The sequence below is a fragment of the Sphaerodactylus townsendi genome, linkage group LG04 (assembly GCF_021028975.2).
Source record: "Sphaerodactylus townsendi isolate TG3544 linkage group LG04, MPM_Stown_v2.3, whole genome shotgun sequence".
In the NCBI taxonomy this organism is placed as follows: domain Eukaryota; kingdom Metazoa; phylum Chordata; class Lepidosauria; order Squamata; family Sphaerodactylidae; genus Sphaerodactylus; species Sphaerodactylus townsendi.
The window spans coordinates 58215664-58242211 of record NC_059428.1 but is presented as its reverse complement, the minus strand read 5'-3'; the positions used below and the strand labels follow the sequence as shown (position 1 = coordinate 58242211).

Sequence of the window (26548 nt, the reverse complement as noted above, 5' to 3'; positions counted from 1 at the left end):
TTTTAAAGGCATTTTTGCTGTTTCAGGACTTGGAGGAGTGCATCAAGATTATCCTGCAACATTTGTTAATAAATTATGTGAGGCATGATCTAGTCAGAATTAAGCACTTTTAAATCCTATTGATTAAAATTTGGGACTATTAGGTGCATCACTCCATCACACAAAGAATCTTTTTGTGTTTGCAGTAGGAATTTTTATATTTTCTTTTAAACTATTTCTCGTAGTTTTTTGATATTATACACAATTCATCTCAGATACCATCTAAGGGTGACCATACTTATTACATTCAGGTGGAGTAACAAGCTGCTCAGATGGAACCAGCAACAGGGACAGCTTGAGGCTTGATGACGAAGTCCCTTATACAGGACCATTCTGTGGCAGAGCCAAAGTGCACACAGACTTCACACCAAGTCCTTATGATACGGACTCTCTAAAAATCAAGGTGAGATAATATTCAGGCTTTCTTTTTATGTTGTAAGATCATTCAGCATATTTAAACTGTAAGTTTTTTGAGGTGTGTCAGGATACTTGGGGTTGGTTAACATAGTTAGGCTTTAGGCATAGGCTTCCCAAGTAAAAGAACACATTTCTCTTCAGATCCAAACGACTGTATTCTTTAATGTTTAATGCCAACTTAATAGCAATAGAAAATGCAGAACTGGATACAGGAGAATTATCTTTGTTCTTATGCTATATTAATTCCAATTGAGATCTTTTCTGCTAGCATTCTCATGGGAAAGAGAATCTTCTCTTCTCTGAACTTCAGTGTTGAATTTCCCTTTGTGGACTTCACATTCAGACTAGCTGTAGTCAGGCTATGAGGGTCTAGTTCCCCCACAGTTACGCAGCCATCCATGGCCTGCAGCTTCCTCAATCTCAGGTTTCCTCCATCTCATGAGGGAATGCTGTGTTGCAGGCAGTGGCATGCGGGGGGGAAATGGTGCCAAGGGCAAAATGGCATCCGCTCCCCCTGCGGCGCCACACCCCATGGCATGCCCCCACTTACCTGAGTTCAGCCTACTACATTGCCACCACTTTTTCAGTATGCTGCTTTTTGCAGCCAACTGACCTCATATAAGTGGGGGTGGGGCGCCATGGGGGAGGCAAGGCCCAGCCACTTTTGGAAAGGAGGAGGGACAGTGCTGGGCCTTGGCACAACGTGCGAACGGCGCGCCATGACCCAGCCATGCCTCTCCTCCTTCCCAGATGTTTGGGGTGATTTTTGCACCCTCCCATGTGACTCCCATGGGGGCACCCGGGTGTTTGGCCCTGGATGTCCCCATGGCAGCTACACCACTGGTTGCAGGTATCTGGATTTCAGCTATGTTCATGTTTAGTGAAGTCTTTCAGAGCTCTTCCTCTGTCTCGGCTAGCTAAACCAGTTTGACTTATAGTTTTAAGGGGGGTTGAGTCATATAACTTTTTATTGGCTCCTATCAACGATTACTGAAGGGTACAATGAAATTGCTATGTTCCTCCTGCTGTCTTATTCGTCCTTCTGTAACCAAGCTAACAGACCAATAAGACAATTCTATTTTCCCTCTATTTGGTTAGCTTTCCAAATACTATATTTGCATAATTGTTCATGTTTCTGACATAAATACCTTAAATCATTCTAATCCATACCCTATTCTGTTTATAATCATATATATATGTACATTTAAAAAATCTTTACAAGTTAGCTGTCCAAAAATACATACTGATAATTGCCTGGAGATTTCCAGTTTGGACAGTGCTACTAAAAAATTTGCTCCTGTAAGACCTTGAATTATGGCTGTGAAGGGTAGTGTGTTGAGAGAACTGAAACCACTTTTCCATATTAGCAAAGATTATGTCCAGTGCCCATCTTTAAAACATTGTGATTAAGGGCTGCTTCATTGCTGACAAAGAACTCTGAAGTACTAATTTGAGCCCTTTGGGAACGGAGGATCCGCCTAAGTTGTCAGTTTTTACTGGAGCATATCAGTGGCTTGCTCTTGGTTAACCAGTAGCTCCTGTAAAACGTCAATAATTGAGTACAAAGGATGCAGGAACCGGATATACTTGTAACCTAAACAGTATTTTTGGGAAACTAGTCTTGATTTTGAACAAAAATGTTGATCTGGATTATTCAGTACTTTGTTTAAGGAAATGTAATATTATAATATCTATCTATATTTTTATATCTGTATCACCATCAACATGAATGATGTTTTATAGAGTAGAGGAATACATCCCCTACCTGGGCACTTATGGTCTGAAAGACAGGAGAGATGGGTGAAGATAAGAAGACAATAATATGCATTATCCATATTATCCCTTTTTCTTTTAGTTTTATTTTGATACAAAAGGGTTTGTACCAGCAGCTTAATAGAAAAGGTGAGTTTTGAAGGAAGTAAACCTGTGTCATGCAGGTGTTAGGGATGGGCGTTCTATGCATGAGTAAGAAAGTGAGAGAAGGCATTGCTACTGACATAGTCACCCAGAAGTCTCCAGTTAAGAATAGTCCAAGTGCATGAGTCCAGATTACAGGGAGGAGTGTATTCAAATAAGAGAAGGGGGTATTGCCATAGAGTTTTTATCATAAAAATGAGGAATTTGTCTCAACCTGGAACTATTAGGAAGCCAGCATAGGAATTTAAGGAAGACTGTTCCATGGTCAGAATGACAAGAGAAGTGCTTTTCAGCAGAGTTCTGGATAGAGGTAACTTGAATGTGGTGTGACAACAGAAACCAAATAGGAATAGGTTAGAGTAATTCACGATAAGAGGTGATAAGAGTGTGCACCAGAGTTTTTGCTAAAAGGTGAGAGGTAGGGCTGCATTTTTTAAAACACTAAATGGTGCAGCAAATTGGTAGCAGATTAAATGTGGAGAATAAGAGACAGATCAGGGGCGTAATGAGGCAGCCCTGGGCAAACTGTAGCCCTGGGCAAAACCTGAGTTGGATGCCCCCCCCCCCATGGGCGGCCACTCCACCACGACCAATTTTTTTTTGCACCAGGACATTGGTACCTGCAGGGGGTGCATGGACAGCAATACAGAAAACTCAATGCAGAACAAAGATTCTTGGGCAAATTTCTGGGATGTTCCTGCAGGGGGTGCATTTTTGGATGTATCGGCACCAAAATTTCAGGGTGTCATCTGGAAACTGTCCTTATGGTACCCCCAAAGTTTTTTGCAGTTTGGTTTAGAGCAGGGGTCGGGAACCTTTTCCCCTCAAAGAGCCATTTGGCTCACCACCAAATTTGGCTCACCACCAAAGAGCCATTTGGCTCACCCCCCACCCACCCACTCGCTTGCCCCCCCCGTCCGCTCCCCCGCCGACTTGCTCGCTCGCCCTCCCTCCCTCCCCCCGCTTACACCCCCCCCCCCGCGGGCTAGAGATGGGCCTGCCCCCACATGTACCACACCACTTACCTAATCCAGCAGTTACCGATGGTGCTTTGGGGTGGCCGTGGCACTGCGGGATGGGGGGTTTGGTGTGTGAAAAATGTGGAGGCTGTTATCCCCCCTCTGCCCCATGGAGTGGGAGCAGTTTTCCCTGCTGGGCCTGCAGGAGCTCCCACAGCACGAGAGCAAGTGCCACCGAACAGGCCACCACCGCCCTTCCCCTCTCTCCCCCATGGAGCTGGGAGCTGAGCCTTCTTCTCTGTGGGGCAGAGGGGGTCCTTGGCGCTCCCGGCTCCTGTGGCAGGAGAGTGCCGAGCTTAGCTTAGAGGCTTTCAGCGCCCTTCTTCCCAGAGGGACTTCCTGGAAAGAGGGAGAAAGGGCGTTGCAGCCTCTAAACCTCGGCAGCTTATGGGTTTCTTGCTCTTTTTTTTAAGCCGAGAAAGGGACCTTTCTCACGTTTAAAAAAAAAAAGCAAGCCCATAGCTGCTGGAGCTTAGAGGCTTCAGTGCCCCTTTCTTCTCCCAGAGGGGACTTCCCTGAGAGGGAGAAAGGGCGTTGCAGCCTTCTGAACTCCGGCGCTTATGAGGTTTCGCTCTTTTTTTTTAAGCTGAGAAAGGGACCTTTCTCCGCTTAAAAAAAGCAAGCCCATAGCTGCTGAGCTTAGAGGGAATGCTCTAGCCTCTCCCAGAGGGACTTCACAAGGAGAGAGGGAGAGGCTGCAGCCTTTGGGTCATAAACCGGCAGCTTATGGGTTTGTTCTTTTTTTTAAGCTGAGAAAAGGGACCTTCTCCTCGCTTAAAAAAAATTGCAAGCTTCCATAGCTGAGCTTAGCGCCCAGCTTTCTCTCCCAGAGGGACTTCCTGAGAGGGAGAAAGCGGGCGTTGCAGCCTCTAAACTTCGTGGAGGAGCCATACTGGGATGTGCCCGCCTCCTGCTTCCTGCAGGGCGGGCTGGAAGAGTGGCCCGGCCCGCCGCTCGGCCTGCCCGGCCGGGCTGGGAGAGCGCCACCTCGCTAGCAGCTGGGCGGGCGGGAGCCAGCTCGATGTCGCGGCATACCGGCCGCGCGTTGGGCTGATGTGCCTCGCCTCTGCTTCCTGCAGCGCTGGGCTAAGAGGGGGCCGGCCGGCTCCGGCTCATGGGAGCCGCGATGAACAGCCCAGCGCGAAGAGCCGCATGCGGCTCGCGAGCCGCAGGTTCTCGACCTCGCTGAGTTTAGAAGGGTCCAAAGTTATGGACCGCTCAGCAAGTGCCCCATCCCCCATTCTTTGCTAAGGAGATGGGGGCTACCCTTTGAGGGTCCATAACTTTGGCCCCCCTGAACCAAACTGCACCAAACTTGGGGGGTGCCATTATCTCCAGATGATACCCTGAAATTTGGGTGCCGATACATCAAAAATGCACCCCATACAGGAACATCCTAGAAATTTGCCCAAGAATCTTTGTTCTGCATTGAGTTTTCTGCATTGCTGTCAATGGGGGTTGCAGGCTGTGGGGGGCACATTTCTGAAGGCACAGTCTCAAAACTTTCAGGGTCTCATCAGGAGACTGCCCTAATGATACCCCCCAAGTTTGGTGCAGTTTGATTCAGGGGGGCCAAAGTTATGGACCCTCAAAACTGTAGCCCCCATCTCCTATTAGCTCCCATTGTAAACAATGGGGGACAGGGGCACCCCTTTGGGGGTCCATAACTTTGGACTTCCCAAACCAAACCTCACCAAACTTGGGGGGTAGCATAAGGACAGTCTCCTGATGATACCCCGAAATGTTGGTGCCGCTAGCCTAAAAACTGCGCCCCCTGCAGGCCAAAAATGGAAAACCACTAAAATACCCAAAAACGAACCCAGCATTTTGATTCCCCCCCACAAGATGATGCCCTGGGCAGCTGCCCACCTTGCCCAATGGGCATTACGCCAGTGAGACAGATAAAGAGTCAAAAATAAAGCAAGGTAAATAATAATATAAATGGATCTGGGGGATGAGGTGGAAAAATGAGAACTTCCACCTTAAACAGGTGGCAATGAGACATTGGAGTGAAAGCATCAGACAGGCAATGGGGATGTGGGATCGGAAGGAAATGGAGAATTTAGAGGAAGAGTGGTAAACCATCAGTTTTAGGTGGTTTTTATTAAATTAATGTAATTAAGGTACCTAAAGACAGTGATTATGATCATTCTTTTTGGACTTATAAAAAGATCTCATAAGAGGTAGTCCTATTATTCTTTGACACCTTGGAAATGTGTTGGCCCAGAATGAAGGGTATATTTTGTATATAATGTCATATTTATGCTGAAGTTGATACTGTACAAACTTGAATGGGGTCTCACTTGTTCATTCCGGTCAGATTCAGTTTTCTGCACATAAACATTGGAGAACCCTCAAATTTTTATTTGCATTAACTCTGTCTTGAGCAACTAGAGTAAATTAGTCTTGGAGCTAATAACCGGCATAATTTCCAAAATTTCTCATGGGTTTTCCTTCTTCCAGAAAGGAGACATTATTGACATCATCTGCAAAACTCCTATGGGCATGTGGACAGGACTGCTGAATAACAAGGTGGGGAACTTCAAATTCATTTATGTGGATCTTATTGCAGAAGAAGAATCTACATCCAGAAAGATAAAGCCACACAAGAGAAGTAAAAGGGCCAAGCCTAAATCTCTTCAGGAACTTTTGGAACGTATCCATCTCCAGGTCAGTAAAGTAAACACTGTTGTGGTTTCTTATTTTTCTTTTGCTTACAATTAATTAAATGTTCTTCTTGTCAAGCTTACAACGACTGTTTCAAATCAGGCCTTGAGCTGTGGGGCACAGGATATATTTATTGTTCTTGCCTGAAATTGACTTGAGACAGGGCCAGCCTCATCCACACAGCTGGGTAGTCGGATGTGGCGCCACAACCACCATGCTGTTCCCTGGAGTGCTTTCTAACAATGCAGAGAGCCAAGACAGCAAAAGAAACTGCTCGCCATAGGGCTCCCATGGACTTATGCCACCAAAAAGGTTAAAAAGGAGGAATAAGTCCAGGAGCCGGTCTCCATTGTTTCTGGTAGTGAAGCAGGGGTGGAAGCCGACTACTGTTGACTCCATGCCTGGCCAAGCCTCCTGAACACCCCAGTGACACTGGTGCAGGCAATGGGGGTGCAGGAGCATAGGCATGGATGTGCCATCACTCTCGCTGTTTCAGTGGGCCATGGCAGCCACCTGCCAGCGAATCCACCCCTCTGCTAAAGCAAGGGCCCTGGGGAGGACAAATTTGCCCATATAGGCCTGTGCCACCTTGAACATTGAATTCGTCTCCCCACTTCCTTTGGATGGGCCATATCACTCCATAGCAAATCACTCCATGGCAGATGCTTTCAAACTGTCAAACAATATGCATGTAGCAAGATAACTGACCATTTATTGGATAAGTGCTGATTATATATTTAGGAGGGACTATACCTGTTTCAGCCTCCCTCTTGATGTTCTTAATCAGTACAATATACAATCTAGTTACCAACCTTTTTCAAAAACTTCCCAAAAATCTGAACAACATATATTAGTCTCCCCTCAATGTATCCTTACACTAACTCTCCATGGTAACTCTGAAACAGAGATCCATTCCACATGGGCTTACAAACACAGGTGTAAGATGCTATAAAATCCTTTTTTGAGGTGCGGGGACTTCACATAGGTCCCGCCTCCAAAATGAGCCTGTCCCATTTCATTTCCCTCAACTTGCTACTTTAGTAGCGATTCTTTTGAAAAATCCTGGGTTGGAGCTGCTGCCGAGTGAGCGGCCAGGCAGGAGGCGCTTTATTTCCCTCCCTTCCACTGCACCTTCCATGGTGAGGGAGAAACTGCCTGCCCTTGCCCAGCCATTCTAAGAAGGTTCTCAGCAATTTCTGTCTACTTTCAGGTGTAGTCTGCCATTCATATAAACTATTGTATGTTTTGGAAGCACAGAAATATGGATGTTACGTTCCACTAGTCTTGAAGCTTGTATGAAACCAGTACACATCTGGATTCTGGTTAGCTTAGTTCATCCAGGATCATTGGATCTTTGCTTTGAATCACACAGGATTTTTATCAGTGTTATTAGGGTCTGTATTTCAGATACCTTGCGGTATTGTTGTTGTTGTATTATTTATTTATTATTATTTATTATTTATTAATGTATTTGGACACTTACTATACTTCCAACAAAGACATCATTTGAAAGTAGACAGCAATTGCTGTGAGCCTTCTTCTGTGTAATTTCTATTGTGGTGTACTTATTGTTAAGGTTCATTCATAAAATCCTTCACACCATTTTCTTTATAACTAAAAACCACTTTGTAGCTGATTTAATGTAGCTGATGTACGTGGGGGAGAGAGGGAGGGAGAGGTCATTTCTGCACAGTCCAAATATTCCAGGTTGAGCAAGGGAAATATCCTTGTTTGGCTAAGAAGTTCACACAGTTCCCGGTCCTAAAGCGGGTTTGTCCTGTGATATTTCCCTCATCCTGGGATTTTCAAAAATCGCCAATTTGGTGATTCTTTTAAAAAATCCAGCATTGAACACACTACCATGCAAACACCACTGGAGCAGAACCAGTTTATTTTTCCTGCCCAGCTGCCTGATTTCCCCACCTCGCCTCCTAACCCTCTGATCTCCCCTCCTGGCATCATGTCAATTTTCGACTCTGCTGAGCTGCCGACTGTTGCAGCCCACTCTTCCTGAAACATTCCCCCAAGCATGTTTTCTGTTCATGGTATTGACTAGATGCCATTTCACCTGGGTTAATCAGGAGTGGAGTCCCAAAATGTTCCTCTTTTCATTTCAGTATATGTACTGGTTGCTCGGAGCACATAGCTAGGGTCAAATGTTAGTGGGCATATGATGGGGGGGGGTAGTCTCTTGTTTTCCACAAAAATATGAGAACATGAGTGGGAATGTGATGTGATGCTATGCCGCATTGTGTTTTTTTTGCTGCCGCTTGCCATGTTGAGGCCTGTGCCAGGCCCTATCCAGAACTGGGAAAATTGCGGGGGTTCGTGTTCTCCTGCTGCCACCCAAAAACAACAGCCAATCAGAACGCGGGACACTGGGGATGTTTGCGCATGTGCAGATACGCTTGCAGTATAAATACAAAAGACCCGGGCTTATGTGCAACAAACTGGAGTATTTCCTCCTGGTCTTCACTCAGTTCCGTCACATAAATGGGCAGCCATGCTAAGGGGGAAACTGTGATAAGTTAGACCTGGATTGTAAGATACCGATTGTAACCCGGTATAATTGTGCCATGCAGAAACGGCCAGATTCAGTTGTTGCACTGTTTAAACCATGGGGTAAGAACATTGTAGCGGCGAATATAAACAGTATTTTTGTGGTACTTCACCACTACAATGCCATTTTCAAATGTTAATTATTCCTCTTAACCTTGTAGCACAAGATACATAAATGAAATTCTCTCACATACTTAGACTTCAGATATGTGTGCTTATAAATATATGACAAACAACAAAGTCAGGTCTCTGTAGTAATAATGATATGTTTTATGTTGTGTGCAAAAATATAATATTGTTTGAAATGGAATATTTATAAAATAGTGTATTTATTTACAGTCCCATTTGACTACACAATCAAATTGTTGTCTTAGAAAAACTTACATCTTGTTTGAAGAGAAAACAAGTATTTCTAAGAAATAAAAACAATTTGATTGTGTACATCAAATGGGACTGTGTAAATATGGGAGAAAGGGTTTATAAAGGTTTGTGGTTGAATAACATGTTGGGAATACATGTTGGGATGTTATACTGAAATTCTGGTGCATAAAATTAAAGGAAAAGTTTTGGTGCATGTCTGAAATTTTAAGACACAGGCACAATCTTCCCACAGTTAAGCAGGTATGTTTGTTTCAACAAGAGAATATAAATGTGTAGATTGTTTTTGTCCATCATGAAATATGTTTTGCACTTCTTAATTATGACTTGGGCAGCCCAATCAAGAGGGAGGCAAAGTGTGTCTTGGAAGTAGTGCTGCCTCATGCCAACATGTTTTCCCACCCTGCCAGTATAAGTGGCACCTATGCCGGCAGGGAAGGCAAACAGGACAGTAGGTGGGCACTGCACAACTCTGCAGCACCTGACTTGGAAGTGTGTTAATGTTCCTCAGAGGTGTAGCTGGGGCCATACTGTGCCTGGTGCGCACTCTGCATTTTCCACCCCCCTCCCCTCCACATATACACTTACCTTACTTCAGCCTGTATTTCTGACCTTTTATAGAGAATAAGGGATCCATCATCATTAGTAGGATCAGTATCATAAGTTGTTAAGTTATAAGTTTCAATGGAAATAATGAGGGTTAGTTAAATAAATTAAAAATTATTAAAACAAAAGGAGCTCAGTCATGGGGGTGGGGAGTAAAATGCCTGTCATTTTTTAAAAAGAAATGTTCATTTTTGTTTCAGGACTACATATCAACTCTGTTGCTAAATGGCTATGAGAAACTGGAAGATTTAAAAGATCTGAAAGAGAGCCATTTGATTGAGCTTAATATTGAAAACCCAGAAGACAGAATGAGATTGCTGTCTGCTATTGAAAACCTACAGGACTATGAAAGTGAGTGCTAAGAATTTCCTTGGTATTATGTCACTATTTTAATGAATAACTGTGAATTTTAAGTGAACCAATGGACTTGGCTTCAAAAGGTATGCCACTGAAAAGGACTTCCAATAAGTTTAGCTCTCAGCAATGGGTGATGTAAAAAACCAACTTGTATTGTTATCCAAATCAGCATGCACTTCAAGGACCTGCAGTGTACAACTTGGTACATGAAGTAAACCTGTGTGTTTTAGCCACCTCTATACTTGGGATGTAACCTGGGTTTGCCAAGGTCCAGATTCAAACCAACACTTAAACAGATTTTTTATGAATAAACAGAAAAGAGACTAAATTAAGTTAAGCAACTTGCAGAGCAAAATGGAAATTACAGAAAGGAAAATACATAGTGATAGATCTAATTCAAAACATTTCTCTAGAAAAACTGCCTACCTACTTCAGGAATAAAACAAAAGAGATAAAACAAGACATCACAGCATTTTTTCCTGGAGAGAAGGATGGGGCTTGTCCTCAGCAGTAACAAAACAGTATTGGGGGATTAAACTGACCAAGTGGTTGAAATAAACATGGAGACAGGTCTTTGGAGCAGAAAAGCGAGAAACCAACCAAGAAATTAGGATAACAGGGTGGGTTCCAAACCAGCTACATATCGCCCCCTATAGACTAAGATGAGGAAACCTATGAAAACAATTATTTGGGCAATATTTGCTCCTACCTTGTAGATTAGGCACTCTCAGTCACTACAATTTTGACTACAGTTGTACCTCGGTTATCGTTGACTTCGGTTTTCATCTGTTTCGGTTTTCGTCGACTTTTTCTGGGCAAAATTGACCTCAGTTTTTGTCGATTGCCTCGGTTTTCATCCTCAAACCCAGAAAAAATTTGTCCAGAAAAAGTCCACAAAAACCGAAACTGAGGAAAAGTCCACGAAAACCGGTTTGAGAAAGCCCAGCCGGGAGGCAGAGGGAGCTCCTTATTTGGGCAGTGACATCAGGGGGACATATACATTATAGTTAAAATAAGTGTTGGTAGGAAAATAGGCACTTTTGAAGCCAGCCACATATTATAGCTCAAATTCTTCTCTTGTTTTATGTATTAATAATGACAGAGGGAAGAGAACAATTCCATCTATCGCAATTTGATTATAAAGCGAATGTGTTTCAGTGCTTTAATGCATATCGTAAAATGATGTATTCTATAAAAGCATGAATCCTAAATAGTAATATGAGGAAAAGCCAGAAAAGCTATCTGGGAAAGTACTCGAAATTAGGATAACAAATTTACAACACATTGCTCCCTCAGTATCTGTGTGCAGAACACTGTCTGGCCAACTGTATGGTATGGAACTATTTGCATTTCTCATATGTCCCGAGACCAGATTGAATATGCCTTTAATTTATGTATACCATCGTGTAGTTACTTTAATGGGGATATTATTGAAGTGTAATTCTTCAAGAGCACTAATGTCTGGTTATTCCTGCTCCCAGTGTGTGTGTTATGCATGTTAACTGCCATCATGTCATTTCCAACTCATGGCGACCCTATGAATTAACATCCTCAAAAATTTCTAGCATTAACAGCATTAACATCTTGCAGATTATGAGTCCTGGCTTCCTTTTCTGAGGTAATCCATGTCTTCCTCTTTTCCTGCTGCCTTCAACTTTTCCTAGTGTTATTGTCTTTTCCAGTGACTCTTGTCTTCTCTTAAAGAGACCGAAGTATGACAGCCTCAGTTTAGTCATTTTCGCTTCTAGCAACAGTTCAGGCTTGATTTGATCTAGGATTCATGTATTTGTCTTCCTGGCAGTTCATGGTATCCATAAAACTCTACTACAGCACCACATCCCAAACAAATCAGCTTTGTTCACTGAAGTTGTTCCCAGTACTAGATGTTATTTTTAAATTTTTCTTACCTAAGAACATAATAATTTTTCTGCCCATCATAAGATGGGCCATATTCTCCAAAAGCCATATAATTAATCTGAATGTCCCTATCGCAGTAGAGAGGATATGGGTTAAACATATGTATTGCACAGTGCGTTTCAGTGATATTACCCATTATATTAATCTTTTAAATTTCTTTGGAGACATTGTGTACACGAGTGGTTGAATATCGAAACTTAAAATGAAGTCTCACTGGCAACATTAATCCTTCCTTTTTGTTACAGAACAAAAATGTTTTCTCCCTAATGTAAAATACAAAGCGGTTCTGCAAAAGTGTGTAATGGAATATAATAGGTCATTCAGTCAAGTAATTACACTGGAAGAATGGAAGCAAACTTGATCCTGGGGTTAACTCTTAGCAGAAGGAGTAATTCTGCATGACCTTGGCTAAAACCACCATGTTTCTGACAGCCCAAGTGGAAAATTGGGATGAAAAAACTGGACATCATTATTCTAACGAAATGTTGAATCTGAAATCAACTTTCCAAGGTCAATTTTTTTTCTTAAGTAGGCATGACTCTGCTATAAATGATTTCCTGATTAAAATGGATTATCTGTAGTGCTTAGAAGTTAGAAGCATAATTACCCAATTGTATAAAAGAATCTTGTTTCTGACCATGGGAATTACAATGAAATATCCAGAATACAAGTGCAGCCATTCCCTAGTTTGTTTAGACTGAGCATATAAATTCAAATGGTTTGTTTGTGGCTGTAAATGGGCTTGACTTCTAGTAAAGTCATATTTGCAGCAGATTTGATTTGGAACCTTGTACTGGCTCAATTCACACATGGAGCAAAGCTGAAATGCACGTTCTGAGGGTCCACAAGTTTGAAGGAAGCCCTTTTCAGATTGAATCTTTCAAGTGATAACGTCAAAGTTTGCTTTTACCAACTTACCTTGCAGGTAAAACCTCCATCTATACATTGCTAACAGTCTACTGGGTGTTGTTCTTTTACACAGCCATATTAAATCCAACTACATCCTTTATACCCTTTATGTACCAGTGTTGTATAGATAAAGTATGGAAGTATGAAAACTAAAAGATGCTTCTCCCAGCTGCTGATTTCAATAGGATTTTTTAAATTTCATACTTGCTCAATGCTGAGACCTAAAAAAATAACATCCTGCTCCCAAGACAGTACTCTCAATCCTGTTCTTCATCCTTGGTAAACTGACTACAATATGCATTGCACCTCTGAATTCTTTACAAGCAATTTCTACAACACCCCTTCGGACTGGGATATTTAGACTCAGAGCTCCATTTCTACTTGTATCTAATGAACAGAGCTTTGACTCTAAAATCTTGTTGGTCTCTGAGATGCTACTTAACTCTGAGATGCTACTTGCTGGTATTGGCCTTTAAAGCCCCTGCATGGCTGGGGATCAGCCTACCTTAAGAACTACCTACTCCCATATGAACCTACCTGACCAATACGGTCATCTTCAGAGAATCTACTTCAGGTGCCTGCATCATCTGAGGTGAGACAGGTTGCTGCCCAAGAACTGGCCTTTTGCACTGTGGCACTGAAACTGTAGGACTCCATCCCAAAGGAGATCAGTTTGTCTTGCTCTATCATGATATTATACCTGTGAATGAAAATGTTGTATTGTTTGGCATTTCTTCAGTGACCCTCCTTCCTGTTTATGTATCTGTGTCTATGCTATGTTGAATTGGTTTTATTATTTTATAGATATGTTATTTCAAATATTTGTTTTACTGTGCTTGGTGGAAAGGCAGCACAAAAATGCTTTAAATAAAGTAAATATAAATAATGAAACCACTGTATGGCAAGACAATAAAAGTTGTTGCTGAGGAAACAAGAACTTCAAATCTCATACCTCTCCACCCCACTTTTGCCTTGAAAGTTTTTGAGATTGATAATTCAGTGCAATTCTAAAATAATCGCATAGCACATCTTTCTGAGGAGTGTCTCTCTTCAGGCTGCAGCAGCAGTTTGCCATCATGCTTGCATATCTCTCACATGAAATAACTACCTCCCACCTTTCATCCATGAAGCTCATGGTAATGTACATGGTTCTTTCCCACATTTTATTCTCACCATAATCTACAAGGTAGGTTAGGCATAATGCCACCCTATGAGCCTCAAGGCAGAATGGGAATTTCATCTGAGCTTTTCTGTTCCCTGTCTGATACTTTTAGCCCCATCGAGAAAGGCCTGGTGGCCAGGGATGGCACCACTCTGGTGCCATCCTGCCCTCTCCAAAGTGTGGGGAGGCCAAAAAGTACAAGAAAAAACAACAATACCCCATAGGGGATAACAAAGATACACCACCCAAAATTGGGCGTGGTGGACAGTGTAGATCGACAACTGTTGGCACCCCCCGTCCGCCCTGTCCCTGGGATGACCCCAGCCACACTGGCGCAACATTTTGTATTAGCAGGCATGGGGAAGAGTGGTGGCTTCTGGGTCGGGGGCCACGGAGCCATATAGTCCTTGGCCACCTGGATAAGTAACCTCCCCCCCCCCACTTCCAGTGCTGGTCTGCCCCGGCTCCAGAGGAGAATTCCCCCACCCCCAAATTGGGCTGAAATCTTCAGTGCCACGCTAGAATCACCGTACCATAGGGAAATAACAGAAATGGTACAATTGTACTGAAGATAAAGCATATGATTATTGGTGGAAAGCACCATTGAGTCACAACCAACTTATGGTGACCCTGTAGGATTTTAAAGACAAGAGATGATTATAGGTGGTTTGCCATTGCCTGCCTTTGCGTAGTGATCATGTACTTCCTTGGTGGTCTCCCATCCAAATACTAGCCAGGGCTGATCCTGTTTAGCTTATGAAATCTGGCAAGGTTTGGCAAAATTAGGCCATCTGGATCAGAGCCATATGATTATAATTGCTATGTTTTAGGATTAAAGTGCAGCTAATCTATAAATGGACATGATCTTCTAGTGATGTATATTTGCTGAGTATCCCTGAAGTCATAGAGGTTACACAAATATTTATAACAAATATTAACAATCAAATACTTTGGAATTGCACATTTCTTTTTGAAAGGAGTCATATTCTCACATCTAATATAGTGAATTGCACAGCTGTAACTTTTCCACCAAAAAAAAATCAAGATCCAAGGGCAAAACAAGGGCAAAAATGCAGATAATTAATATTTATAACATAGCTCTTGTCAAAGTGTATGCATCAGACATATATGTCTTCAGTATCCATATTCTAATCCTAGACTAAAGTAGTATCAGACTATACATGTCAAAATGATGCATATCGTAGCTCTGCTAACCCTATCTTAGACAACTATGACTGAAAGCCATTTATCTTGTATGAAACTGCTATGCTTTAGGAAAATTACATGACTTGTAGTAGTTGATAAGATACTATTTTCTGCTGAATCTGCTACATTTGATAGAGGCCTTTACAATATCTCTGTACCTTATACCTTTCACCAATTCTCTAAAATTTTAAAAAACATGCCTTGTGGTTCAGGAATCTGGTTGGTGGGTGGTGACAAAAATTATTCTGGAGAGTGGTTGGTGGGTGGTGACAAAAATTATTCTGGAGAGTTGGGCCCAGCACTGTTTATAAACCCAATTGTTCTCAACCTGCCTCTTGATGCCCTTGTCTCCGAAAGCCAGCTGATCTCTGGGAAGGTATGGGGAGGGGAATTTGTGGTTAAAAGGGCTGCAAGCTTCTTTCTGGTCCACGGCTCAGACTGAAAAGAAATGGGCTTCAGGACCTCTATCCCAGCAAAGATCCCCAGCCCATGGTTTTAATAATTTATTTCTGGTGGCAACCCATCCTATGCAACGTCTGTAGTGGATCACTTCTTAACATGGCCAGGGAGAAATTTTAACATGGGCTCTAATTAGCGAATAGGCTCTGAAGTTTTCACCTTCCCCATAGAAAAGTGCATATATGTTCTGTATGCTTGATTGTACTGTTATAAAGAAGGTAACTGTCACAGCTACCTGCTGGCATTTAGATCCTTTCTTCACAGCAAATGTAAAGCAGGTTGCAGGCAGGATAAATGAATCCATCATAGCCCTGGGCCATTCGCATGGCTGGCCTTCCCATGGTCAGCGAGCGTATTGGCTGGGGTACACGCCTTTGCACGGAGGCGCTTTTTTTCACTCACCTCCCTCTGCTGTGTAGCTGTGAAGCCTGGCAGGCATGGACCTCTACAGCCATGCTGCCGTCCCTGTGCCCCTCTGTAGCTACGCTACAGAGAGGAGGGGATTGTAAAAAAAAGGAAGTGTAATGCGTTTCCCAGGGTAGCCATTCACTCGGCTGTGGATGCAATTCTTGTTAAAACAAAAGAATTGCAGATAGTGCAATTCTTGAAAATCCTGGGTTGCCGGGGGGGGGGCGGGGCGCAGAGTGGACTCTCTTTTGGAGCGGAATCCGTGCGGAAACCCCCCCCCCCCAGCACAGGTTTTATACCATGGTTAGCTCGCGTTTATTGGCCTGTGCGTAAGGAGTCGTTATTGGCTGGGGAACACAGTTCAGTGTGGGGTTCTGAGGGAGGCAGCCAACCTAGAGGTTGACACATTGAACATGCCCACAGAAGGATGGTGGTGGGCAGGAATATCAGTTTCCACCACTCCCAGCCCTCTTCCCTCAGTTACCCTAGCAGGCAGGTTGGGGAAAGTGCTAAAAGCAGTTGGGCAACCAACAGAACACATTGTCCACAGCCTGTGCTGCACCAAGATCTGAGGAACTTGTAATCAATAACATTGTAGATAGCCTGATTTTTCCTATTATGATGTATCTGGGTCATCTTTCTCCTCCCACCTTAATTAGTTGGTCCCCTCTCCAGGCCTCATTTAAGCCAGGAAAGGTCCACCGTTCCCTCCCGATGGCCAAAGGGGTTCTGTCTAGCCTAATACAAACCATAGTACAACCAAGGAAGAGAGCCAGTGAAAATCTACTGGAGTTACACTAAATGAAACAAAAGAATGTTCACCTGCTGGTGGAAGACAATGACAGGAGGAAACAGATGAATCTCCCTTGGAAGGGAATGCCAAATTTTCAGTGCCACAACCAAGATGGCCATATCTCCAGACTGAAGTAAGTGGCTACTTCAGTGGGTGGCCTCTATAACCCTGTAGTAACATTGCTATGCAGCAGTAAAAAAGTTATGGCTCAAGTTTCCTGGGTTTGGGACATATATGGACCATTTATTTCTGTGCAAGTTTTCTTCTGCTGAATTGGAATATCAAACATAGGGCTACCATATCTGGGCTGAGAAATACCTGGAGATTTGGGAATGGAGCCTGGGAAGGCAGGATTTGGATGGGGGGTGAGATACCTCATTAGGGTAGAATGCCACAGTGTCCACTCTTCAAAGCAGCCTTTTTTCTCCAGAGTAACTGATCTCTGTAGTTTGGAGATCAGTGTCAATTCTGACTGATGCCTATGTTTATAGTGGAAATCAGCACAAATGACAATAACTGCACAATACCATTGTTTATGCTGCCATGTACCCATCACAAGGATCTATAAGTATAATATATTGTTTTATTTTTGCAGATGAACAAGATCAAGACACTGAGCAAGTACCACAGACCTTAAGCCCTGACCTTGGCTTTAACAAGTCACAATCAAGTGACTGTCCAAGAGACTCTGGCTGTTACACTTCATCAGAAAATTCAGATAACAGCAAAGATGACCCAGATACAGAGAACCTCTCTGCCCTGGTGCATGCAATCACCATCACTGAGTCAAACTAAATGGGTTCACATTTCTAGCAGAATGATTCACGTTGAGTTTGCCGACTTAGAAAACACTCTAAACGTATCTGTTAGCATGGAAATGAAATAATGGAAAGACATTTGGGATGCAATACACTATTGGATTTTTCATCTAACAAGATTTTCGACAAGAAAATATGTCTCTTGAACAGTCTTCTACTTTTTGTAACTTGGCTGAAGTCCCAATAATTGCATTCTAAACATAATTTGTACAGCAGATTTTCTTTTCTATTTCAAGAGAATAGCTAGGTAATAATCTGAATTTCCAAGACTGTTCATTTCCAAAAACATTTCTTTAAATATTGTAAATAGTATAAATAATTGCTATTTTACAAGGCAAAGAAATTATCTTGTACTTCATAACCTATGATACAGCAATGTTGCAATTTAAAATGCAGCCAGCCAAATATCTGAATTCTGAATATGATACTTTTAGGCCTGATTTTACTGAATATAATACAAAGTTAAACTTAGTAATCATTTTAAGGTAAATTTCTCATGTCATAAAGTAAATTAATATTTGTATACATAAAAGTTAAGATGTTTTTTAATTGGAAAGGATATTCTGAATACTTTATGCACTTGTTCCTTTTTATATAAAAGGTTTCCTTATTCTTATTATTCTCTTTGTATGCATTGTGAAAATACAATTGCTAGAATTAAGGGATTTCTTTTTTTTCATAATTTGCTTGACAAAACTGTTCCTTTATGGTTAGTATATAAATAGACAATATTTATTGCAAACAGTCAATAATCCTTAAAAATGGCATAGAACATTTTGTCCATCCTTCACTGAGTGTCATTTGCTTGTAGTTTTACAAGGTTTTTTTTTAAAAAAAACTTCTTAAAATGTTCCCTTTGAAAATAAATTAATATCTTGAATTCATTAGATTTCAACTGTTGTTATTTCCAAATCTGTGTCCCATATTAAATATATTCAGTGCATATTTTGGGTATTATTTTATCTGCTATTGTGTGTTAAGTGCCCTCAAGTCACTTCTGACTTATAGCAACTGTATGAATTAATGGCCTCCAAAACATCCTATCATTATCAGCCTTGCTCTGTTGTTAATTGTATAAAACTGAGCACATCACAATATACACTATTCACAAAATAAAGAATTGTACATATGAATTAATCCATCTCACGTTAGAAGCCTACTATTTTAACGAAAAACACATGGAACTATCTCTGAAATCCAGAACTGATTCAGCAGATACAGAGTTTTCAGCTGGAAGCCTGTCACAAGACTATCCCACCTTCCCAAATTCCAGAATCCATTCTGCCCCAATTCTACAGATGCCATTAAGTGCTGGCAGTTCTAAAGGATGCTGTGAGGTAGGATAGGCTGAGAGAGAGAGAAAAAAACTGGCCCGAGGTCATCCAGCAAGGTTACACAGCAGAGTGGGAAGTCTAACCTAAGTCTCCCTGACCCTACTCTGAAACTTTAACTACTATACCATGCTGTATAAATACCATAGAAGCGATCAGCAGACTGAGACCATCCTGTATAAACAGTCAAAGCACTCAAGGCATCACAACTATTTTCTGGAGAGAAGTCTTAATTGTTATGGAAATGGCAGAGAGATTATATAATATTAATCTGAAACAGAAAGGGTTACATTTCAAGTGCTACAACAGCAACGGCTACAATTCAGGGATATAAATTTCTAGCTAATATTATCTCCAGACCGTACGGTGCCTTATAATTTCATATGAAAGCTCAGATAATATTCATTTATTTAAAAGCTACTCAACTGAAAATCCTATTTATCAGAAACAAATGTTTGTCCTATCTATACCATCAACAAACTATTCACATGAGCTGCTTGCAATAAACAACAGAAAGTTGCACAATGAATGTCAATTAATGCAATTTGCTTTTCAAATAAACTTGCTCTTTATGTGCAGAGCGTAAGTACTGTCCTGTGTATCCATTATATAAAGGTCAATTAACCTCAATTCCAGTTAACGTGCTTGTACTAAAATAAACTCAGCCGAGGACCCATCATTTGATTCTCTGCTGTTTGGTGTACAAAGGCAAAATATGCCAAGTTCTTTCAAAATGCTCCATATTTTTGGACTGTAGATAATTTTGAGAAAAGAAATAATTTTAAAGAGAAATAAAACAAATGACTGACACCTCCTGGGTATACTTTTATATAAAGGGATTTTTTATTATTCAGCACCTAATATACACATTAGAAAAAAACCAAGAGTCTAATAAAAGAATTGAGACACATGCATTATTCTGAAGCTGTGCCACTACCACCTTTCTTGTGGTTGAAATCCTGGATCATAAACAGGTTTTTTCCTTTGGCCTTGGGATGTCAGCATTTATGGCAAAAGTCAATCAAGTATTTACTTCCTCTGCTTAATCAGGAAGAACGTTTGCCATGTAATGGGCAGTTTTGGAAGCCCTTGTGTAGAATTATGCAAGCAGCACTAATTGAAAGGTCCATCAGTGGTTTAGAAATAATTGAAGCAAAAGCAATTGATTGGAGTCAGGAGCATTGGCTTGGGGTGAAAAAAATTCTTCCCCAATGATGGCAGGTGCTTGGAAAGAGTAGCTGGTTTCCATGCTGTGTCATCACTACCTTCTGAGCCTTTCCTATATCAACAGCTCCTATACATTTTTTCTGCAGGAAGGTATGAATTGTTTGGTGGTTGCACTATTTAGGGCTGTGGCTCAGTAGTAGAGCATTTGCATGGTCCCAGGTTCAATCTCCTTTTCATTGTCATGTCTTCAGTGCAGTCTCACATGTGCAGACCTGCTGTGGAGAATGATTAGGAAATTTCCAGAAGCTTCAGAGTGCTTGGAGCCTTCCAGAGCTGAGAGCCGGCTGGTTACATGGCCCAATGCTCACATGAAGGGGGGTGGGAAGCACTCCTTCTTCCATTCTTTCTTCACCACCATGTAGAGAGGACAGGCTTTAGCTGAGCACCTTAACATTTACCTCAGAAGTCTTCTTTGTCGAAATGGCCCGTTCAAGAAATATTCCAAATGTGGAATGAAGATGGCTCAAAATGATGCACACCAGCGGAGAGACTCACGTCTCTAGTACCTGCCCAACTTGCCACCTTTTTATACCAAAGGCCAGACATGAATGGGCTTCAAGACATAAGGCCACATTAGGGAAAAAGACTCTACCTGTGGTGGATACTCCCATGGCAAAAGCTTCTAACACAGCTTGTATGCCTTCAGTTCTTATGGTTCCATCTGGACCGACTCCTGACTCAGCTTTGGTGGCTAAGCAGGCTATCTAGGAGCTCTAAGTTAAAAAGGCCAAAATAAATTCAAAAGTATCTCAGAGGCCGTTTCCGCACGGCCACGGTGGGGGTTGGGTTGGCATACATGACACCGACCCAACCCCTCTGGGACCGTTCGCACGGACAGTCCCAGAAACTACCAGATGACGGTGCTGTGCTGCGCCATCACCCGGTCGACCTACCGTCTCTGCGGCCATCCGGTGCGTCACCGAGGCCAGGGGAAACGTCCCCTGCCCTGCGTGACCGCTCTGGCGTCGCAGGGCAGGGGGGCATGTCCCCAGGCCTTGGCAACGCGCTGGACGGCTGCAGAGACAATAGGTTGACTGGTCACAGGGGGGAGGGATGGCGCCTTCCAGCCGTTGCTGTTCGCACGGCAGCGGCTGGAAGCCGCTGTTTTCTGTCAACCTCGCTCGGGAAGCGAGGTCGGAAAATGGTGGCTTCGCAGCAGCTGTGCCTCCCGTGCGAACAGCTCCCTGGGGATGGCGTTTTTGCCGTCCCCAGGGCGCTGTGTATGGCCCGTGCAGAAAGGGCCTTAGTCAAAGTGTCTCCTTGGTGCCGAAGCTCATTGATTATGTATCTAGGTTCAAATTCTTTGGTTAGTCTACAGTAGGTCTCCTCTTGAGGTCAATTGTCATTATCTCCAGAATGCTGAGGATTATTGCTGACATGTTTCCAACCTGACTCTCCAGTTCATCACGTGGAAGTCTTTTATCAATGTTGATCACCATCTGTCTCTTGATGTTGGGTTTCTCTGATTTCACCTCATCCATCTCTTCAATCATCTGTTGAATTCTCCCCTGGGTCGGAGTCCTCATGTTCATGGTTGGAACCTAGAAACCATTCTAAGACGAAGTACCCACTCCCCTTGCCATCATTCATTGTTGTCTCTTCTCATGGATTCTACTGTCCCTACCAGTCCAGAGATCTTCCATCGTCCAAGGATGTCTTCACCAATATTTAACCAACCCTTGTTTTCTTCCTCAGAAGATGATGCTTTTGAGGTTTTGAGATAACTTCTTCTGATTGCAGCAAATACTTAGTGTTGGTGCACAATTCCTCCTGTCAGCAGTAGGGTTTCTATTTACACTTTTGCCAGTAAACTTATGCATGCTGCTCAGAGATGCTCCCATAGGACATGCCTTCTCCTTGAATTTCATTCAACTAAGTCTCCGTCAAACAGTCATCTACTTCATGACTTGAAGACATTGTTGATTCACCACATATCCACCAAAATCCAATTGACATCCGACTCTGATGCTGAGGTTCATGACACCTTTATGCCTTCTCTGGAGGATGATGTTGATGATCCTTGCTCCTGTTTCACTAACAGAACACTTTATGCTCTTTTCAGAACCCTCAACATTTTTTATCTTTGGATCTGATCATGATTGTGTTATATAGCGCTGACACAGGGCCAATTGTTCTCTCTTTAATTAAGAGTATTCAAGAAATAGCCAAGGGTTTGGCTTAAACCTTCCTTCAAGCAAGCAATCACTAAAAACGTCAAGAATGTATATAAAATAAATCCACAGGGGTCTGAATTCCTATTCCACCATCTCTACCCTGAATTCTGTGGTTAATGAGGTCCTTCCTTCTCATTACAGGTCTGGTTACCATTCCTCCCCAAAGGATAAGGAGAGGAGAAAACTAGACACTTCAGGGGGGAAAGTATTTTCTTCAGGTGTGCTAATTCTTCGTATGTCCAAATCCACTGAGCAGATATCAGATGTTCCTTTGGGACTGTATGGTACAACTGATTCCCTACCAGATGATGACAGGCCCTAGGCAAAGTGTTGTTTACTGAGGCTTCTAGGCTGGGTAAGCAGCAATTGAATGCTACTTGACATATGGCTGACAGTGCTAGCAGAGCCATAGTCTCTGGCATAATTCTGAGGAAATATGTTTGACTGATGGCTTCCTCATTACCTTTTGCCACCAGGGCCAAAGTTGAAAGCTTGGAAGTTCTCCTGGCTGCAGTTTCTGGTTCCCCATTCCTGTTGGTACTTTTCGGTACTCTAAGCACCTGACTCCAAAATATTTTTGAGGGGACTAAATAACCCTGCGTTTAAACCTCCTATCCTTGTTTGAAATTTCCTTTGCTTTTTTATCATGTAATACAAGAACCTTTTGAGCCACTGGCAACATCAGTCTTATAAGGTTGCTTTTCTGGTAGCTATTACCTCAGCCAGGAGAATAGGAGAGCTATTGGCCTTCCGGGTGGATTCTCCATTCACCAGGTTCCATTGTAGTCCTACACCCTAATCTAGAATTTCGGTCTAAAGTGGTGTCACAGTTCCAGATGTCCCAGGACATTATGCTGCACAATTCCAGGTGAACAATCATTCCATATACTTTATATATAAAGTATAAAGGGCACCCCTTTTTAAATTACACACAGTCTTCAAAAATACAAGAAGGGCAAAGCTGCTTCTTCCGAAACCATTTCTAAAAAAGTAGTTTCTGCATCAGATTAGCATACATGCATCAGATTAGCATACAGATTAACATTGCCTTCTTCAGGTTAGAGCTCGTTCCACCAAGGCCCAGGCCTCTTCAGCTACTTTTCTTGCCAGAGTCAACCTCCACAACGTCTGTAAAGTGGCGACCTGGTCTGCTCCATCCACATTTCTCTGCCATTATTCCATCTATCTGGACTCCAGGAATGATGCAGCTGTTGGGAGAGCAGTTTAACAGTTTTTATTTTGTTGACAATTCCACACCTGCCTCCACAATTTTGCTACTCTTTTGCTACTCTTCCATGCAGGACTGCACTGAAGCCACTATGACGAAAACAAAGCTGCACTGCCTTCTGATCTTCCATGGCCTCAACAATGCTGTTCAGAATTACTTGACTGGAACACACATTCACTCCCAGATTCTATAAAACACCAAACAGTCTTAATATAACTGCTACATCCCAATGACCTCACTTAACTTTTTCTACGCCCTTCAAAAATCCATATGTTTAATCATAGGGATAATCTGCCACAAAAGGTGGCTTGTTGCCTATCACCTTTTCCCTTGTTCTGAAGCTGAGGAGACCACAATTTCTATCCTCATCTTAGGCACTGTTCCATGCCCCTTCCTTTTTTAACATAATGAGCATACAAAACAAGCCTCTGGTGACAATCAGAGTGTATACAATACAATGACTACGCTGTGGTTTGCTGGTCTCTAGGTTATCTCTCAGTATTACAACTGAACTCCAGGCTACAGAGATCAGTTCTCCTGGAGAAAATGGCTGCTTTGGAAGGTGAACTGTATGGAGTGATGCCCTACTGAGGTCCTCTCCTCCCCAAATCCTCTCCTCCCCAGGCTCCACCCTCCAAATCTTCAGATTTTTGTCAACCCAGAGCTGGCAACCTTAACTGCCCCACATACACAAACTGACAATTTGTACAATGTACATTGTACTAAGGAACATAACACAGAGACTTGATATTATAGTGCACTTCAAGTAATCACAATAACACATAGACATTAAGATCACAGAACAAGCTATGGAAACAGGAAAAAAATGGGGAAAACTATGTTTAGCATTAGCTAAGTAGCAGACCTCTCCAACACAAAAGTAAAAATAGCAAATGATCAAATAACCAATACTCTTGGCACTAGATACAAGTTGCAAAGCATTGCTGTTAGTTTAGTTCTCTCATCACTCTCTTTACTCTCCAAGTCTCTAAACTGTTGGTTTGAATTCATAAAACTAGACTGCTAGGTACCAGAATAAGAAATACTAATATTTGTTTTTATTTTTTGCCATTCATTTTCATTATGATACCTGATGAACATTTTCTGAGATATAAGTAGTTCACTTGGCATGTTCAGCTATTATTGTTGGTATTGTTGCTGTTATTATTAAGATTTTTTTCCCTATGAAATTTACAATAGATTGTTTGAATTATTTATATTTCCCAAAATAAGATAATATGACCATGTTCCATTATTAAGAGGAAAAAATGGATGAAGTTAATATTGGCCAACACTCCAATGTTTTGTTTTAATACTGCTTGTTCTTTCCCTGCCTTTCTGTCCTCACAGGGAAGCCAAGGTAGCTATCAGATTAAAGCACACACATTAAAATCTCATCTTAAAAGCTATTAAAATCAACACACAAATACATTATTAAAACAATTGTAAACCAGAGCTAAGTACAAAAGATAAAGACAACAGTTGACCTGTGAAATTTACAATAGATGGTTTGGATTATTTATGTTTCCCAAAATAAGTTGGGATGATCATTAAGAAGAAAAATTGATAAAATGAATACCGTCCAACACTACAGTGGGTTGCCTTAATAGGAATACTGCTTGCTTTTTAAAAAGTGAAGTAATTATTCTGCTCTATTTGGCACTGAGCCTGTACAGCTTGGGATGGACTTTGACTTTTATATTTGACTTGGCATCAGCAGGCCTCATTTGGAGAGCTTTATGCCATGTAGGGCACTACACTTTAGGAGAGGGGAGGAAAAACTGGAGGGAGTTCAGATGAGAGCAACAGCAATGATGATCAACTTAGTAAATAAGACTTCTGAAAAAAGCAAGGTTAAGAGAACGAAGCCTGCTCAGTCTCAGGGAAAGAGGACTGAAGGGAAGCATTACTGTCTTCAGATATGTAATATGCAGTTATGCAAAAGACATGGGCCAATTATTCTCATTAGTGCACAAGGACACAACAAACTGTAACGGCCTTAAGATGCAGCAAAGGGGAATTCAGCTGCAATGTGTTGAAAACGTTAGCTGTGTCAAAAAAGATAAGGGATTAAAAAAAACTGCCCAAGATCTCTGTCAAATTACCATACTATACTAAAAATATACAGCTGTAAGGCTACATAGTCCACACCAAAAGGGTATTTAAAAAGTAGAGTAAGTCTGTCTAATAATAATGTTAGCTGCTTTTAGTATTTAACTCTTATTACTTGTTAACTGGAGAGACTCCAACAAAATCCAACATTGTCAGTTCTCTGAACGTAATGTTTCACAAGACTTTTCACCTACAAAGCACTTCACAAGCGACTTTAAAATCTTGTTATGTTCATCCTCATAATGGCCTTGGCTGGTAGGACACTATTATTCACTTTAAAAGCCCATGGGATAAAAATGGGGAACACATATTAGGAATAAAAAAATAGATTTGCTCAAGGCTGTACCATGAATCCATGGTGGAATCCAGGCTGACTTGATAGCAATTGCTCAGGACAGCAATATTTCTAATGGCATTTAGCAGAATAGGCACAAGAGATATGTTCAGGAATGCAATTTTACAAAGGGATTAGAACAGTAAAATAATAGAACAGCATGGGAAATTGTTTGCATAAGGGCACTAATGTAGTCTATTGCACAGTTCATTGTATGTATCATCTCTCTTTTTACTGCAGAACTCTACCCTTATAACCCCTTCTTTGTGGTATGCCATGCCTAACAGTTCAGTCAGTGCGGGGGGTGGAATGGGTGTATGGAGCCATTGCAAGCTTGACCTGTCATGTTTGCCCACCCTGCTAGCACATTTTGCTAAAGTGCTGACGGGGTGGTCAAACTGGGAGGCAGACAGGCACCATGGATTTCGGCAGTGCCCAACCAGAAAGGGAGACTGACAGTCAGTGCTGCGTTGGCATCCAGTAGGATGCCAGCATGGCTGGGGGCATTCTG

General features: G+C 42.1%; 1 protein-coding gene across 4 annotated transcripts in view; it reads left to right on the top strand.

The window, feature by feature from the left end:
- The window catches only part of SAMSN1 (SAM domain, SH3 domain and nuclear localization signals 1), a 353573-nt gene extending 334025 nt beyond the window's left edge, over positions 1-19548 (top strand). For all 4 annotated transcript variants that reach the window (XM_048494497.1, XM_048494498.1, XM_048494496.1 and 1 more), the window contains 4 exons: positions 291-442; positions 5856-6062; positions 9803-9953; positions 17409-19548. In XM_048494497.1, coding sequence (XP_048350454.1) covers positions 291-442; positions 5856-6062; positions 9803-9953; positions 17409-17608 — 710 coding nt within the window. In that variant the 3' untranslated portion in view covers positions 17609-19548. The remainder of the gene's footprint in view (positions 1-290; positions 443-5855; positions 6063-9802; positions 9954-17408) is intronic.
- The last annotated feature ends 7000 nt before the right edge of the window (positions 19549-26548 follow it).